This window comes from Nematostella vectensis, chromosome 6 (assembly GCF_932526225.1).
Source record: "Nematostella vectensis chromosome 6, jaNemVect1.1, whole genome shotgun sequence".
In the NCBI taxonomy this organism is placed as follows: domain Eukaryota; kingdom Metazoa; phylum Cnidaria; class Anthozoa; order Actiniaria; family Edwardsiidae; genus Nematostella; species Nematostella vectensis.
Genome location: NC_064039.1, coordinates 6,684,741 through 6,697,379, shown reverse-complemented (window position 1 = coordinate 6,697,379; position 12,639 = coordinate 6,684,741). Strand labels below are relative to the sequence as shown.

Genomic DNA, 12,639 nt, shown 5'->3' with positions numbered 1-12,639 from the left:
GTCAGCCGGGGTCTCGAGCGAATAAACCAAATTTCACTCAAAGAAACTCAGCGTGAACGAGGCAAAATGCCTATCAAGGAGAAATAATAAACCTATTTAATATCTTCATGTTGAGAAGATGTGATGGGGTTACATAAAAACTACGCACGAACCAATCAATCACTCACTGACCCGAGGATATAATGGTAATCGACTTTCGAGACTTACACCAACAACACGAGGAACTGGATTACTTAAATGCAGCTATTCTTTAATTCACTTATTTGTCTGCTTTATTTTCCACTTAAATGTGGCGATAAACACATTCGTTCACACTAGAGACCATGTGAGAGTACGCAATTCCCAAGGTTTTTTCACTTGACTCTTTCCTTGCACCTGCTTCAGGCAGTTACCATGGAGACAGGCGGAAAATCCACCGAAAAAGCCGATATCGCCATCTTGATTGACGGATGATTGGCGGTTTTGGGCCCTATTTTTAACAACGAATCAAATAGAAATCATGCCAGGTTCATACTTATTTTTAAACATCGAAATCCATGGCACATATTTTTCGTGGTCTGCCCGGTGCCTTCAGGATTTGAGAGAGCGGGGTTCAAAATTTGGGTGTCTTCCATTTGTGATTATGAACGCATTGAAAAAAACAGAGTTCGTACCCTTTTGCGATAATGTTACGCGAGCTCGTATTCGTATTTTAACTCGACTCTCTACACCTCGTGGTTCTCGGTATCGAGCACAGTAAAGCAGAGTAGTGAAGTCGTGTTATCGCCAAAGGTTAAGATCACTAACCCGATGTCGGCCTTTTTATTTTTTGGTCTCTTTACAGGGTTAAATATGTTTGTTTTTAGTCTCATTACAGTGTTAAATATGTTTGTTTTCTCCGATGGTTTCATCACGGGTAGGGGTGTTGAGGACGGGGAGGTGCTGCTAAATTACCTCAACCACAAGTTATCAAGCAGGGCTATAGCTAGAAAGTTTCATTGAAGCGGGGGGAAGACAAGCATTTCGTGTAGTTTGTTGGGGAGGGGGGGGGGGAGGGGGTGGAACACACGACACACCCGTGCTAGCCACAGCCTGTCAATAAATTATTCATGACAAATTAAACATTCTAGAAAAAGCTAATTTAAAAGTGCTCAGTTATGGTATTTTTTTACCAAACCCACACTGCCTATCCATCTCAGAGATGGTGCTAAGTATGTGAGAATTCATAATGATAAATAAGACCACATTATTACCAAATATTTTACTCTTACAGCTGTCATTTCTGTTAATAAATTGGAATTTAATTTTCAAATGCCCTCTGTCATTATTTTTCCTGATAAGAACTCTACATTGTAAAAAAGTCAATTTAGTTTGCTTTCAGGATGTCAAAATAGGGCTTTTGCCCAGATATACTCTTGAAATTGAAGTTTTTTCAAATGGGTACAGTACATAACACAGGTGGAGGAAAATATAGTCACTGGAACATTTTTGCCACGAAATTTCATGGGGGATATATTGCTATTATAGGGTTTCATTTATTTTAATTTATTTATTTATTTATTTATTTATTTATTTATTTATTTATTTATTTATTTATTTATTTATTTATTTATTTATTTATTTATTTATTTATTTATTTATTTATTTATTTATTTATTTATTTATTTATTTATTTATTTATTTATTTATAAGCAATATTTAAGCAGGCGAGTCTAATCCAGCAAAAGCTGGTTTGGATATAGGCCTGTTATCTTAAAGAGGCAGTGTCATGGTACTGCCCATGTCTGGAGTTAATGTTTATTGTAGGCTTTTAATTGTCTACCAACAGTTGAACTTTCAGCTGTCAATGCCTTGTTAAATTAATATGCAATATTTTATTGAAAACTATGTTTATTGACAGTTTGTGGTCTTTTCCTTGTAAGTCTACCACATGTACCAAAAGCTCATAAGTCAATACTAGAATTTGACTGAAATTTATTGTGTCAGGGCCGGAGAGCTATTGCAAAGTTCTTACCATGACAGTGCCCCTTCAATCATTAGCTAATCTAAAATCTGAATTAGCTATCATATTCATCAAACCAGATAAATTATACTACTAAAATAAGTCGTACCTTGTTTAGCTGTGTTGAATGATCTACAGTATTATCTTAAACATCCATTTAGTTACAAAAAGTCAACAATATTTTTTCTTTAAATGACCATTTACCTTGATGCAATCACGCAGATATAAAGATCCAGTAAAAACTCAGTTCTTCACTTTTGATTCCCTCAATCTATAAATTTCATCAGCAAATTTCACTGCTTCATCCACAGCCTCACATTTTTTTACCCAAAGCTGTGGGATATGATCCTCCAGTCCAAAGTATGCCCCACTTATAGCACCTGCCATGCTGGCAATCGTATCTGTGTCGCCACCAAGGGAGATTGCATAGTTGACACAGTCTTGAAAGGATTCTGCATTGAACAAGAAGGAGAAAATAGCAGCAGGTACAGCTTGTTCTGCTCGTATCCCATTTCCAAAGACCTCAACAACTTTTTCTGGTGTTATTTTATCTTTTGAGCTGGAAAGAAGCTGTTTCATCTCATTGAGTTTCCCAACATAAGAGAAATTGGAAGGAACTGATGTTGTACTGGTGCTGCAAAGTTTAAAGAAATAATTAAATTATGGGCACATCATAGTTTGACATGTCCTTTTAAAAGCAGCATACAGTTTAAAGATTGCTGTAAACATTTGGCATATGTGAAAAAGTGAAGGGGGAGTGGGAGGGTGGGGGTTTTGTCTTTGGATATAAATGAAGATGTGATTGATAGCTAGCTGGTGATTAAATTAGAAACAGTTCTTTGTCAGGAATTTTCTAACTCAAGTGATCTAAAAAAACTTGATCTAAAAAAAGGTGCTGTGAAGAATCTACATTTTTTCAGAGGTGAAAAGCTATATTTGATGGAACTTTTATACACATAATTCACTCAATTGATAAATAGTGACACTATGTAAGAAATGTATTCAATATTATTAAGATCTTAATTAGAGGAATCTATTTGTGGTAACCCTTTCAGTTAAGTATTGTAAATGGTGTGGTACTGGAGTTCTAGTTTCTTCAGATTTTTTTTTTTCAAAAGGCATGGCACACTTTTTTTCTTAGCATATAATATATAATAATATTATGTACTCAACTTAAAGAAACCCATTTTTCAGTCAGCTAACAAATGTCATTGAATATGGACAAAGACACAGTACCTGTTATTGTCTGTCTGACTCTCTTCAAGCTCCACTGCTGTTTTTATCAGATTATCAATAAAAGTGTTCTTTTCTAGTGTGGTAGGGTTGACATGTAGAGCCTCAAAAACAGCACATGCTTGCAGAATGGCTCCATTCACTCCTTTGACGTGAGAGTGCGTAATCAGTGCACTACGCCTTGCATACTATAACAATAGAGAAATGAAGAAGATACTGAATTATACTGAACCTACAGAAGCTCTCTAAGCTCTCTGAGCTTTGACTGTAGAAATAGCAAGCAAGAATCTTAACCCACATTACTTCATTGGTATCAAACAAATAAGCAAATCGGCAAATTAATGATACCGTATACCCAAATGGCTTCATTTCGAGTAATTTTTTTTATTATGCCATTCGATGACAATAGGCACACTCTAGATGTTAGCAAAAAATACCACCAAAATCTTAAATACTCCGCCAGATATTCAAGAAAAACTGAATTTGAAAGAGTGTAGCGTTATTCTTTAAGGCGTCAATAATCCCATAATCCTGTTTACTTAGCTCAAAGTCCCGCAATCAACATCCGGGGAACTTAGTTTTACGGCTTTTCCCTCTAATTAGCATACAAGCGCATCAGTATAGTTTTCGACGTTTTATCCAAGATTTATCCTTATTTATATCAACTTTATAAGCGTTTACTCTAAATTTTGCATAGTTGTAAACTACGCCAAGATTAAGAAAGGATCCTTGGCTTCCTTCGAAGAAGGCTAAGCGAGGAAGAAAGCCCAAAACGTAGAGTTGTCTCCGTTCGCGGTCATTAAAGTTTCCCTTCTTTTCTTCGGTGCAAGCTCGCTTCGGTCTGGGCATCTTCCTTCACTTGCACGACTAGCGCTATGACATTTGAGCGCCTAAGAGTTTTCCCGCTGCGTTTAGAGCGTGCAATGTGATTGGTTGCCATCCGCGGCCCTATTTGCTCTTCGTTTGTCATTACTGCCTCTAATGTTTACACAACTTCAATCCCCGATATCTCGCAATCAAATTTCACCCCATCTTACCCTAAATATGTGAATTAAAGGTACACTTCTAAACGCCCAATTCCTGCGCAACTTGGCAAGCGTCTAGTATAGATATTGCTCTGTTACACCACCGTGCCGTGGATAATCAATAGCTTTCTTTGCTACGGACTAAATTAGCGTGTCGTAGCCAAAGAAGCAAAATTATTTCATGCCTAACTTTGACCCTTGATTATTAATCAACGAGGCTGTGTGAAGTCAAATGTAGACACGGTTTGTCAGTTCAGTACATGACGAAAGATATAAAGCAGATCCCGGGAGGTTACACGCTTTTGGTGTGTATTAATAATTCGCATGTTTAAAAGTGGTCGCTTTCTCACTTCGGACCAGGCAAAAGCACTCAAAATTAAGCGTGTATAAAAAATGAGTATTTTAGGAGGAAAGTACAATCATTAAGCTTTAAATTGATATATAGTTTGTTGGCATTTGCTTTAATCTGAAGCAAGCACGAGCGATTTTGCAGGGACGGTCGGGGTAATTACCGCTTGGGTCTATGGTATCCTTAACCAGGCTCCTCACAGTTTTTCAGCACATGTGTGCATTAAAGTATGATAAAGTATGCATACACAAGTATTTGAAAACAGTTTTTTTGCTTGCGAGTTCGCAGTAGGGACATCAATGCATCCTCAAAACTAAGGTGGATGCAAATGCAAATACACACCTTTTTCAAGAGCAAAGAAGAGAGAACCCAGTTACTCAATTCACATTGAAACTATGAGTTGAGAAGTCAACCAACTTGTAAGAGGCAAAGGCGCTACAGAGCAATGCTCTGTCAACTGTATCACCCAGGCTACCCTTTAGACTTAGAGATCAGTCCCGTTTTTGTGATCCATGCACACACATTGCAAAATGAAACTGGCTGTTGAATCTAAAGGTCCCTTTTCTGCAAATGCTATAGGCATGTCTCCGGCCAAATCCAAAGGAGGAAATTTGTTGAGTTGGCAACAAAGACCCCACAGCTACAACATTACCTCTTTAAGCATAGTCAAATCTGTGCTGTACAAAGCAATCGGCGCAATCCTCATAGCGGCTCCGTTACCATAGGAGCCCGTACCGTTAAACTGTTCACGGGCCGGAAGGGTAAAATCTGCATCGGGCTTCATCGTGCGAAGCCTGTTAAACACAGTCACCACGCCAGCTCCATATCCACGATTTGAATCGCAAAAATACTCCTTTGTAAAGTGGTAAGCCATATTACGGTCGTCAAAGTCTTGGCTCTCTGTAATTGATAGGCAAATAGCCCTGGTCATAGCAGAATCGTCCGTATATTTCACACCACCATCTTTTTCAGTTTTGATGGTTTTCGAGGTGTACTCGACAACCTTTTTCAAAGGGATAGGGACATTACTTTCTGCTTCGTAAAAGCTTCCCAAACAATCTCCAATCAATGCCCCTACAAGGCTCCCACGAAACTTGTTTAGCATAATTGCTAAATAGCTGGAAAACTGATAAAATGTCGGAGATAAACTCTCAGTTTTCTGTTTTGCGCTGTAAACATGCTCCAGGCGTTCCTAACGATCCCACATTCCTTCGCGTTTTGTTTCCCACCATGCACTGTGAAACGCTAATCAAAATGGCGGGCAAACTCAAAACGCTGTAAAACTGCCCTAGTATTTTAAAGGTATTTTTTTACGTTTAAAGAACACAATTAATGTTTTAAAGGTAACCAAAGCGATTAATATGGCATGGCAAGTTCTTTCGAAAAGTATTTCTAGGTGTTCATACCGAAATTTACTCATATTTCGGCATGTTAATTCCCTCAGTGGCAAACCAACAAGTCTCCGAGAAGCCGTGGAAACTATTCGCGAAAACGTGTGTGGTAGGAAATGCGATATCTTTATAGGGACAGGACAATACTATCACCACGAGACTAATGATAGAATTGTTTGTCTTTCTTTTGACAACTCAAAAGCAATGGATCCGCCTCGCACAATTTTAGACACAGTAATTAATTCAGATGAGATAGATACATTGGAAGGAGAAATTGCCGGTATTCCGGAATGCCTTTCCCTTTTAACTGGAGAGGTAGACTCTGTACATGACCAGCCGTGGCTCTTTGGTTTTGCTTCGAAACCTGAATTTAAAGTATTTTCAGAGAGAGGGATACTATTGCACCACAGAACAATCCAAGATGGCCAAGTTTTTCACGTATCCGATAGCTCCATGTCGGAGGAAGTCATGCTCGATCAAATCAAAGCTGTCCAAGTAACGCTATCAGAAGAGCCATGGAACAGTAGAAAAGTTGAGCTTGAGGTAAATAACACAGAGCTCGTCTCAGTTGTTGAGGACACCAGAGAAAATGGCTCAAGCGACTTGAGTGAGCTTATGATGTCAACAGAATGGCTTGTTAAGATGGCAGGACTCATGTGTCTCCTCATAAGACAAGTGGGCGTGTGTTCAGGTGTGTCACTTAAGCTGCCAGCGGAGTTACGTGCTGAGGGGAATCCATGGATTGAACTTAGAAATCAAGTTTGGATCAGTAGAGTTCATGACGATAAGGACTCCTGATGTTTATCACATGTTGATCTACGAACACATCATTTACAAAGCTTAGCAAAGACATACCTAGATGGACATTAGCATTTCATGGCTTTCCTAGATTACCACACAAGGAAAAGGTTTCCCATTTCTAGAGAATTTATACTTTTTTGTATTATTAGTAACATATTTGGAGAAACAGTGAACCTCAATATAACAATGATTTTAAAAAATACCAGTACTTTAATAAGCTGATAAATACAAATTATTTTAACTTGGTAAGTAGCATTTCCTTATTGTGTTATTTGCTTATTTATTATGGCATTTATTATATGTTTTAATAGCCATGCATTCCCTCTCACTTATTCGGTAGACATATTCACTTAGGAGGCCTCTCCTTATTTGGTTTTGGGGTGTTCACTTATTTGGTATGGGGCATTCCCTTATTTGGTATGAAGCATTTACTTATTTGGTATTGGGCATTCCCTTATTTGGTATGAATCATTTACTTGGGCATCCCCTTATTTGATGTGAAGAATTTACTTATTTGGTATGGGGCATTCCCTTATTTGGTGTGAAGCATTTACTTATTTGGTATAGGGCATTCCCTTATTTGGTGTGAATCATTTACTTGGGCATTCCCTTATTTGGTGTGAAGCATTTACTTATTTGGTATGGGGCATTTCCTTATTTGGTGTGAAGCATTTACTTATTTGGTATAGGGCATTCCCTTATTTGGTGTGAAGCATTTACTAATTTGGTATGGGGCATTCCCTTATTTGGTGTGAAGCATTCCCTTATTTGGTATTAAGCATTTACTCATCTGGTATGGGGATTCACTTTTTTGTTAAGGGGCATTCACTTACCTGGTAAGAGCCATTCCTTTTTTGGTATAGGAACTGTGTTTCTTGTGTTTTCATTGACGCACATACCACCGTTGCACCAATACTGACACATTAGCTTGCTATAGGCAATTAACTTATTTAGTAAGAGGAATTCCCTTATTTGTTTAAAGGGATTCCCATATTTAACAAGAGGCATTAACTTATTTGGTACAATGGACATTCCCATCTTTGAAACTCAGACATTTCCTTATTTGGCAAGGGCATTTCCTGATTTGGCAAGCATGTGGATAGGTTTAGTAGATACTTATGCTCACTTTTTCTCCCCTTCAGGAAACCTGTGCCCAGGGAAAAAATGCACTTTCATCACTCATTCAGCATTTGAAAGGTATAGAAAGCAGTTTTAAATCCATTGGTTCTAAAACTTTATTAACTGAATTAATCTGTAACAAATCTTGTAGAAATATATATTTTTCAACTTCTCTACTAAATTCGGTCAGTCTGCCAAAGTTCTTTTATTAAAAATGATTTTGAATGAGAATGTAATGCAAAGCACACTGTATAGCATAGATCATATACAAAAATATTTCAATGTGCAAACTGATAATAAATACACACAAAAACATGGTGAAAACAAGGGCTTGAACTTTTTGTATTTGTTGTACTGCTCCTACATCACAAACTTTTCACCTTGGGTAAATTGTCCAGGATCTCCTCACAGTAATGTAGTGCACTACTACTCTACTACTCGTTCTCAGCAAGTCCCTATTTCTGCCACAAACCGACGTGTTGTCTCCTGCATTCGTGTCCATACATCCTGCCCAGGTTTGAATGGTGGCTTATTATTTGTCAATCCCAAAGACAGCGCTATGAGTTGAGTGAAGGGCAACGGGCGTGGTGAGGGGTGTAGCGCAAGTCGGCGATATTCCAGCTCCAGTGCACAAAGCTCTTTCTCCACTTTCTCTTTTTCTGCAACCATGTCAACAGCATCAGAGAAGAACCTGCCAAGACATGTTAACCAATACTAAGTGCAAACCCCATAAAACAACTATGTATAAGTACTTTGAAGAACTTCTATGAAATTTTCAATGCAGAACTTATAGCTTGTCCAAACATTTTGGTCTATGAAATGCCCATGAAATCCATAAGAAATTCATGCAATATGCAGGTACAGAGCTTCCCAAGTAACACAACAATATCATCTTGTTTTCAGAGGTGTTGAAGAACATAGATCAAGAACTGTAGAGCACAGAATGACCAGTGTAAAGTAAATATGGCAAAGTAAATCGTTAATCAGCTATCTATAATTTTGCCCCGTACGAGCTACGATGGTGCTTGTGATTTGTTGGGCATAACACCATTAGAAGTGCACCACAGCCTAATTTGCAGCAAGCTTTTCGACGAAATAGTTTCTGATCCGAATCATAAACTAAAGAGCTTGCTGCCTCCATCAAACCTTTCAAGCCATAACCTTAGGAAAAAACGGCCCTTTGCCTTGCCCCGCCTCAAAACAAACAGAGCCATGAATTCTTCTTTTACATTCTCGATGGCCAACCAATCTTAAATGGAGAGTATATATGGTTTTTATGGATTATGATTAATTTTATATAGGATGAACTTTATCACGTTTTTAAATTTTTATATTTTATATTTATTACTGTATATAGTTAAATTTATTATAGTTGTAATATAGTATCTATTGTTTTGTAAATGCCTAATTCAGCCTAAGGGCTGCTACGCATTTTTTTCCTAATAAACTATCTATCTATCTATCTATCTATCTATCTATCTATCTATCTATCTATCTATCTATCTATCTATCTATCTATCTATCTATCTATCTATCTATCTATCTATCTATCTATCTATCTATCTATCTATCTAAAACAACCAGTGCTTTTAAAAAAAGTAGACAAAACTTTTTTTTAATAAAAAATAAAGCAATGGAACAAATACCGATCTGGATCTGGTTCTGGATAAAATTATAACTGCTATGCTCTTGGTGTCCAAGGAAAAAACAACCACAGCATTATGTAAGTATAATGCAATCCTGTGGACTTTTCTCATACACCAAGAACCTACCTGTTTAAGTAGACACACTCATCGCAGGATGGTCCATACAGAGCAGCATACTTCATGAAAATTCCATTGACTCGACACACCAGATCATTATTGTAGCTGGAGAAGTACATCAACATAGCCATGCGCTCATTTATTCTTGCTCTCTGTGCTGCTGCCTCCTCACTCAGTGGTGGGGACAGGAGGTGGCTAAGAGCACCACTTATGTATCCAACCAGCTTGCCATAGAGGTCGTTGATAACTCTTGGAATCATGGTCAGTGGGCTTGATGCAGAGTAGTCAAATGGGGGAAGCCTCCAACACGGAATGAGATCCTGATCCCAGGACACGAAGAATTCATCGCCGTCTAAATCCCCACCGGAAGACTCATCTGCATGTGGCCTAGACCCCTTTGTTGGAAACACGATGCAGTCATTTAAGTATGCATATTGCGGTAGGTTCTTGACGAGCTTCAGTACCCTTATGTCACCAGGGTAATAACAAGGGTTGCGTACAACCATTACCTCAGTCGCCACTTGGTACTCTGCTATGCGAACCTCATCATACAAGGTGGGATGGAACACGCACTGGCCATACTCCAACTCACCAAATGGGTCACACACACCAAATACCACCCGTGAGTTTGGAACAAGTATGCGTAGTTTTGAAGCTGTGGCTCCATTGGTATCATCAGGCTCCGTCCCTTTGTCCTTCTGCATCTTCCTTAATTCCCTGGAACGAAGTCCTGATAGTGCCCTCTGCAATCGTGAATTCCTTAAGCCATAGGTGTGCAAAAGCTCGATCAATGAATGCTCACCCTTAATGCGTAGGTACATCTCCGCAGCCTGGTCACTGGTGCGTAACTCCTTCAGCATGTCATGGAATGATTCTTGTAGTCTTGTCAAGTACCCATGATCCACTCCGCTATCTGCTAGTAACATGGTAATTTGGGTATTAAGGTAGCCAAGGGTGTAAGGGCGGGAACACTTCACTACACCAAATGTTGTGCATGTGCGATTCATGGACTCATCTGGAATAGTGAATTTTCTCATAGATTTACGAAACTGGACTTTGACCTTGGTCCCCAACAGACCATTGAGAACAAGTACCCCTTTGAAGCCCTGGTAACGAATCTGTACTACACATGGCTTTGCCTCCAGATTGGCCACCTCCTGGATGCATTGTGCATATGAATCTGACATGAAACCACAACCATCAGTGAATATGTAACCACCGCGTTCAACATCCTCAATTACCTCATATTCATGTTGGTGCAGTGGTATGCTGTGGCCAAAGGAAGAAAACAATAGTCCAATCCTCTTGGCTCGCTTGGCACTTGTCTTGATTTTGGAAAAGTCAGTGAACTGAGCTAACAATGAATGAATCTCTTCGTGGGTCCCGTTCATAAGAAAGCAAGTTTTGTCTTTGAGCTGAGAATTCGAATGTCCAAGAAAATTGTACACAGCGCCACTAAAGACAATTCCTCTTGCGAGGATTGCAAATGAACAATCTATCTCTCCTTCAGATTGAAAATTCATTGTCATCAGCCTGTCAATCACCTGATGTCCATGTGTAGTGATTAGATATTCTATGAACAAGTTTCCACCCTCAAGTTTGTTATAGAGGATTGGAGGCTGCACCCATTTTCCATGAATGTTGACATGCTTCACGTAAAGGGTGGTTGTAAGATGGTCCGCTGGGGGAGCTTGGATGAACTCATGAGGTATAATGTAATGGTCAACTGCAGATGTCATGCTGAAAACAGAGGGGATTGCGGATGTTAATGGCATAATATTATATGGGAATCATGGGTATATGATATGGTTGTTTTAGGTTTAGACCAAAAACAAGAGACCAAATAGTGTAAAAAAAAACTTTGTTATATCATGTTTGAAATTGGCTACCATACATAGCTACCATGTGTGTGTGGACCCTAAGTGAGTAGTGCATGCTGGACTGGGCCATGTCGCGCAGGCCATAGCAGGGGAGGGACCAAGGCTTCAACAGTATTTTAACAAATCTATAAGAAATTGACCAGTAGGGGCATGGCTGTGCCCCAGTTTTCAACTTTTCCTATCCTTGAAATGATGGGAAATTCAAATAAGGTATTTATTTGTGTTTTTTTACAGTGCTAAGGTTGTGTCACAAGTATTACTACTTGGAAGATGAGGATGTATGACTGACTTTTGATGGTTATACTCGGTAGATGATAAGCATCTATGTGCAGGTGGGGCTTTAATGACTAGTTATAACTTGTTTATTCTATGGGTGGGGTTAGAGGGGTATTGCACCTGATACAATATCAGGGCATTTGGGGTAGAGCATAATCAAGGGGGGGGGGGCTGTATACCAATCCCAGTTTCATCTCAGTTTCAGAGAAAAAGTTACTGTCTCTAGGTTATTTACCAAAACTATACTTTTGAAAGCTAACTATTAACAAATAGATTTCACTACTAATAAAAAATGCATTAACCCGTATACATGTAATTCAAATTTCCTAAAACTTAACGGTTTCACTGTATTCATTACAACACCATCAAAATACATCTGAATGAAGCACGTTCTTCAAGGCCCGTTACAAGTCTGCTGAATATTCAATACATTTGTTTAAGCTTCCTTTTTTTCAATTTAAGAGGCTAGAAATGATGTCTGGCAAAATATAAGAGGACTTCAGTCATCAAGGTTCTCAGCTTCCATGTCGACCGAGAAATTATTTTATATTTCCCCTGCATATAACAACGTTGTCCGGGCCAGAAATGTTGATCGTAAAAAATACTGTTGTTTCAAAAATAGATTTAAAACAACAGATCGATAACAGGTTTACCTTAAATAAGGAGTTTGTCGTCTTCTCTTCCTTAGGTCGTTTCTATTGATAGAGTATTTTTATGAAATTTTTCCTTCCGGTTTCACTTCCAAGAATTGAAGTCTTCCCTCGGGCCAGACCCCCTCGGAAACCATCTGTCATGACACTCTCGCGCTTATTTTGAATCGA

The 12,639-nt window shown here is 38.7% G+C and overlaps 3 protein-coding genes across 4 annotated transcripts; 1 reads left to right on the top strand and 2 right to left on the bottom strand.

Annotated features, from left to right (window-relative positions):
- Positions 1-1,225: 1,225 nt before the first annotated feature.
- Positions 1,226-5,723, bottom strand: LOC5515053 (ADP-ribosylhydrolase ARH3). The gene is made up of 3 exons (XM_032384683.2): positions 5,241-5,723; positions 3,218-3,402; positions 1,226-2,615 (listed from the first exon to the last, which is right to left on the bottom strand). The coding sequence occupies exons 1-3, from the start codon at positions 5,691-5,693 to the stop codon at positions 2,225-2,227; spliced, it is 1,029 nt and encodes a 342-aa protein (XP_032240574.2). The 5' UTR covers positions 5,694-5,723; the 3' UTR covers positions 1,226-2,224.
- A 226-nt stretch (positions 5,724-5,949) lies between these two features.
- Positions 5,950-7,029, top strand: LOC5515090. The gene has a single exon (XM_001635146.3). It carries the CDS (start codon positions 5,950-5,952, stop codon positions 6,775-6,777), a length of 828 nt encoding a protein of 275 aa, XP_001635196.1. The 3' UTR covers positions 6,778-7,029.
- A 972-nt stretch (positions 7,030-8,001) lies between these two features.
- Positions 8,002-12,578, bottom strand: LOC116619673 (probable RNA-dependent RNA polymerase 1). 2 transcript variants are annotated; one of them, XM_032384677.2, is made up of 3 exons: positions 12,472-12,578; positions 9,672-11,402; positions 8,002-8,590 (listed from the first exon to the last, which is right to left on the bottom strand). In XM_032384677.2, the coding sequence occupies exons 2-3, from the start codon at positions 11,399-11,401 to the stop codon at positions 8,344-8,346; spliced, it is 1,977 nt and encodes a 658-aa protein (XP_032240568.2). In that variant the 5' UTR covers position 11,402; positions 12,472-12,578; the 3' UTR covers positions 8,002-8,343. The 2 variants fall into 2 exon arrangements, with proteins under 2 accessions (XP_032240568.2, XP_032240569.2); XM_032384678.2 differs by having other exon boundaries at positions 8,002-8,558.
- Positions 12,579-12,639: the final 61 nt, after the last annotated feature.

Excerpts from the sequence above, each read along its gene's own strand:
- LOC5515053 (XM_032384683.2), bottom strand. The coding sequence starts at position 5,693 with ATGCTAAACAAGTTTCGTGGGAGCCTTGTAGGGGCATTGATTGGAGAT. Across the intron at positions 3,403-5,240 it reads ATTTGACTATGCTTAAAGAG|TATGCAAGGCGTAGTGCACT; the intron begins GTAATGTTGTAG and ends CTATTGTTATAG. Across the intron at positions 2,616-3,217 it reads AGTCAGACAGACAATAACAG|CACCAGTACAACATCAGTTC; the intron begins GTACTGTGTCTT and ends TAAACTTTGCAG.
- LOC5515090 (XM_001635146.3), top strand. The coding sequence starts at position 5,950 with ATGGCATGGCAAGTTCTTTCGAAAAGTATTTCTAGGTGTTCATACCGA.
- LOC116619673 (XM_032384677.2), bottom strand. The coding sequence starts at position 11,401 with ATGACATCTGCAGTTGACCATTACATTATACCTCATGAGTTCATCCAA. Across the intron at positions 8,591-9,671 it reads GAGTGTGTCTACTTAAACAG|GTTCTTCTCTGATGCTGTTG; the intron begins GTAGGTTCTTGG and ends ATGTCTTGGCAG.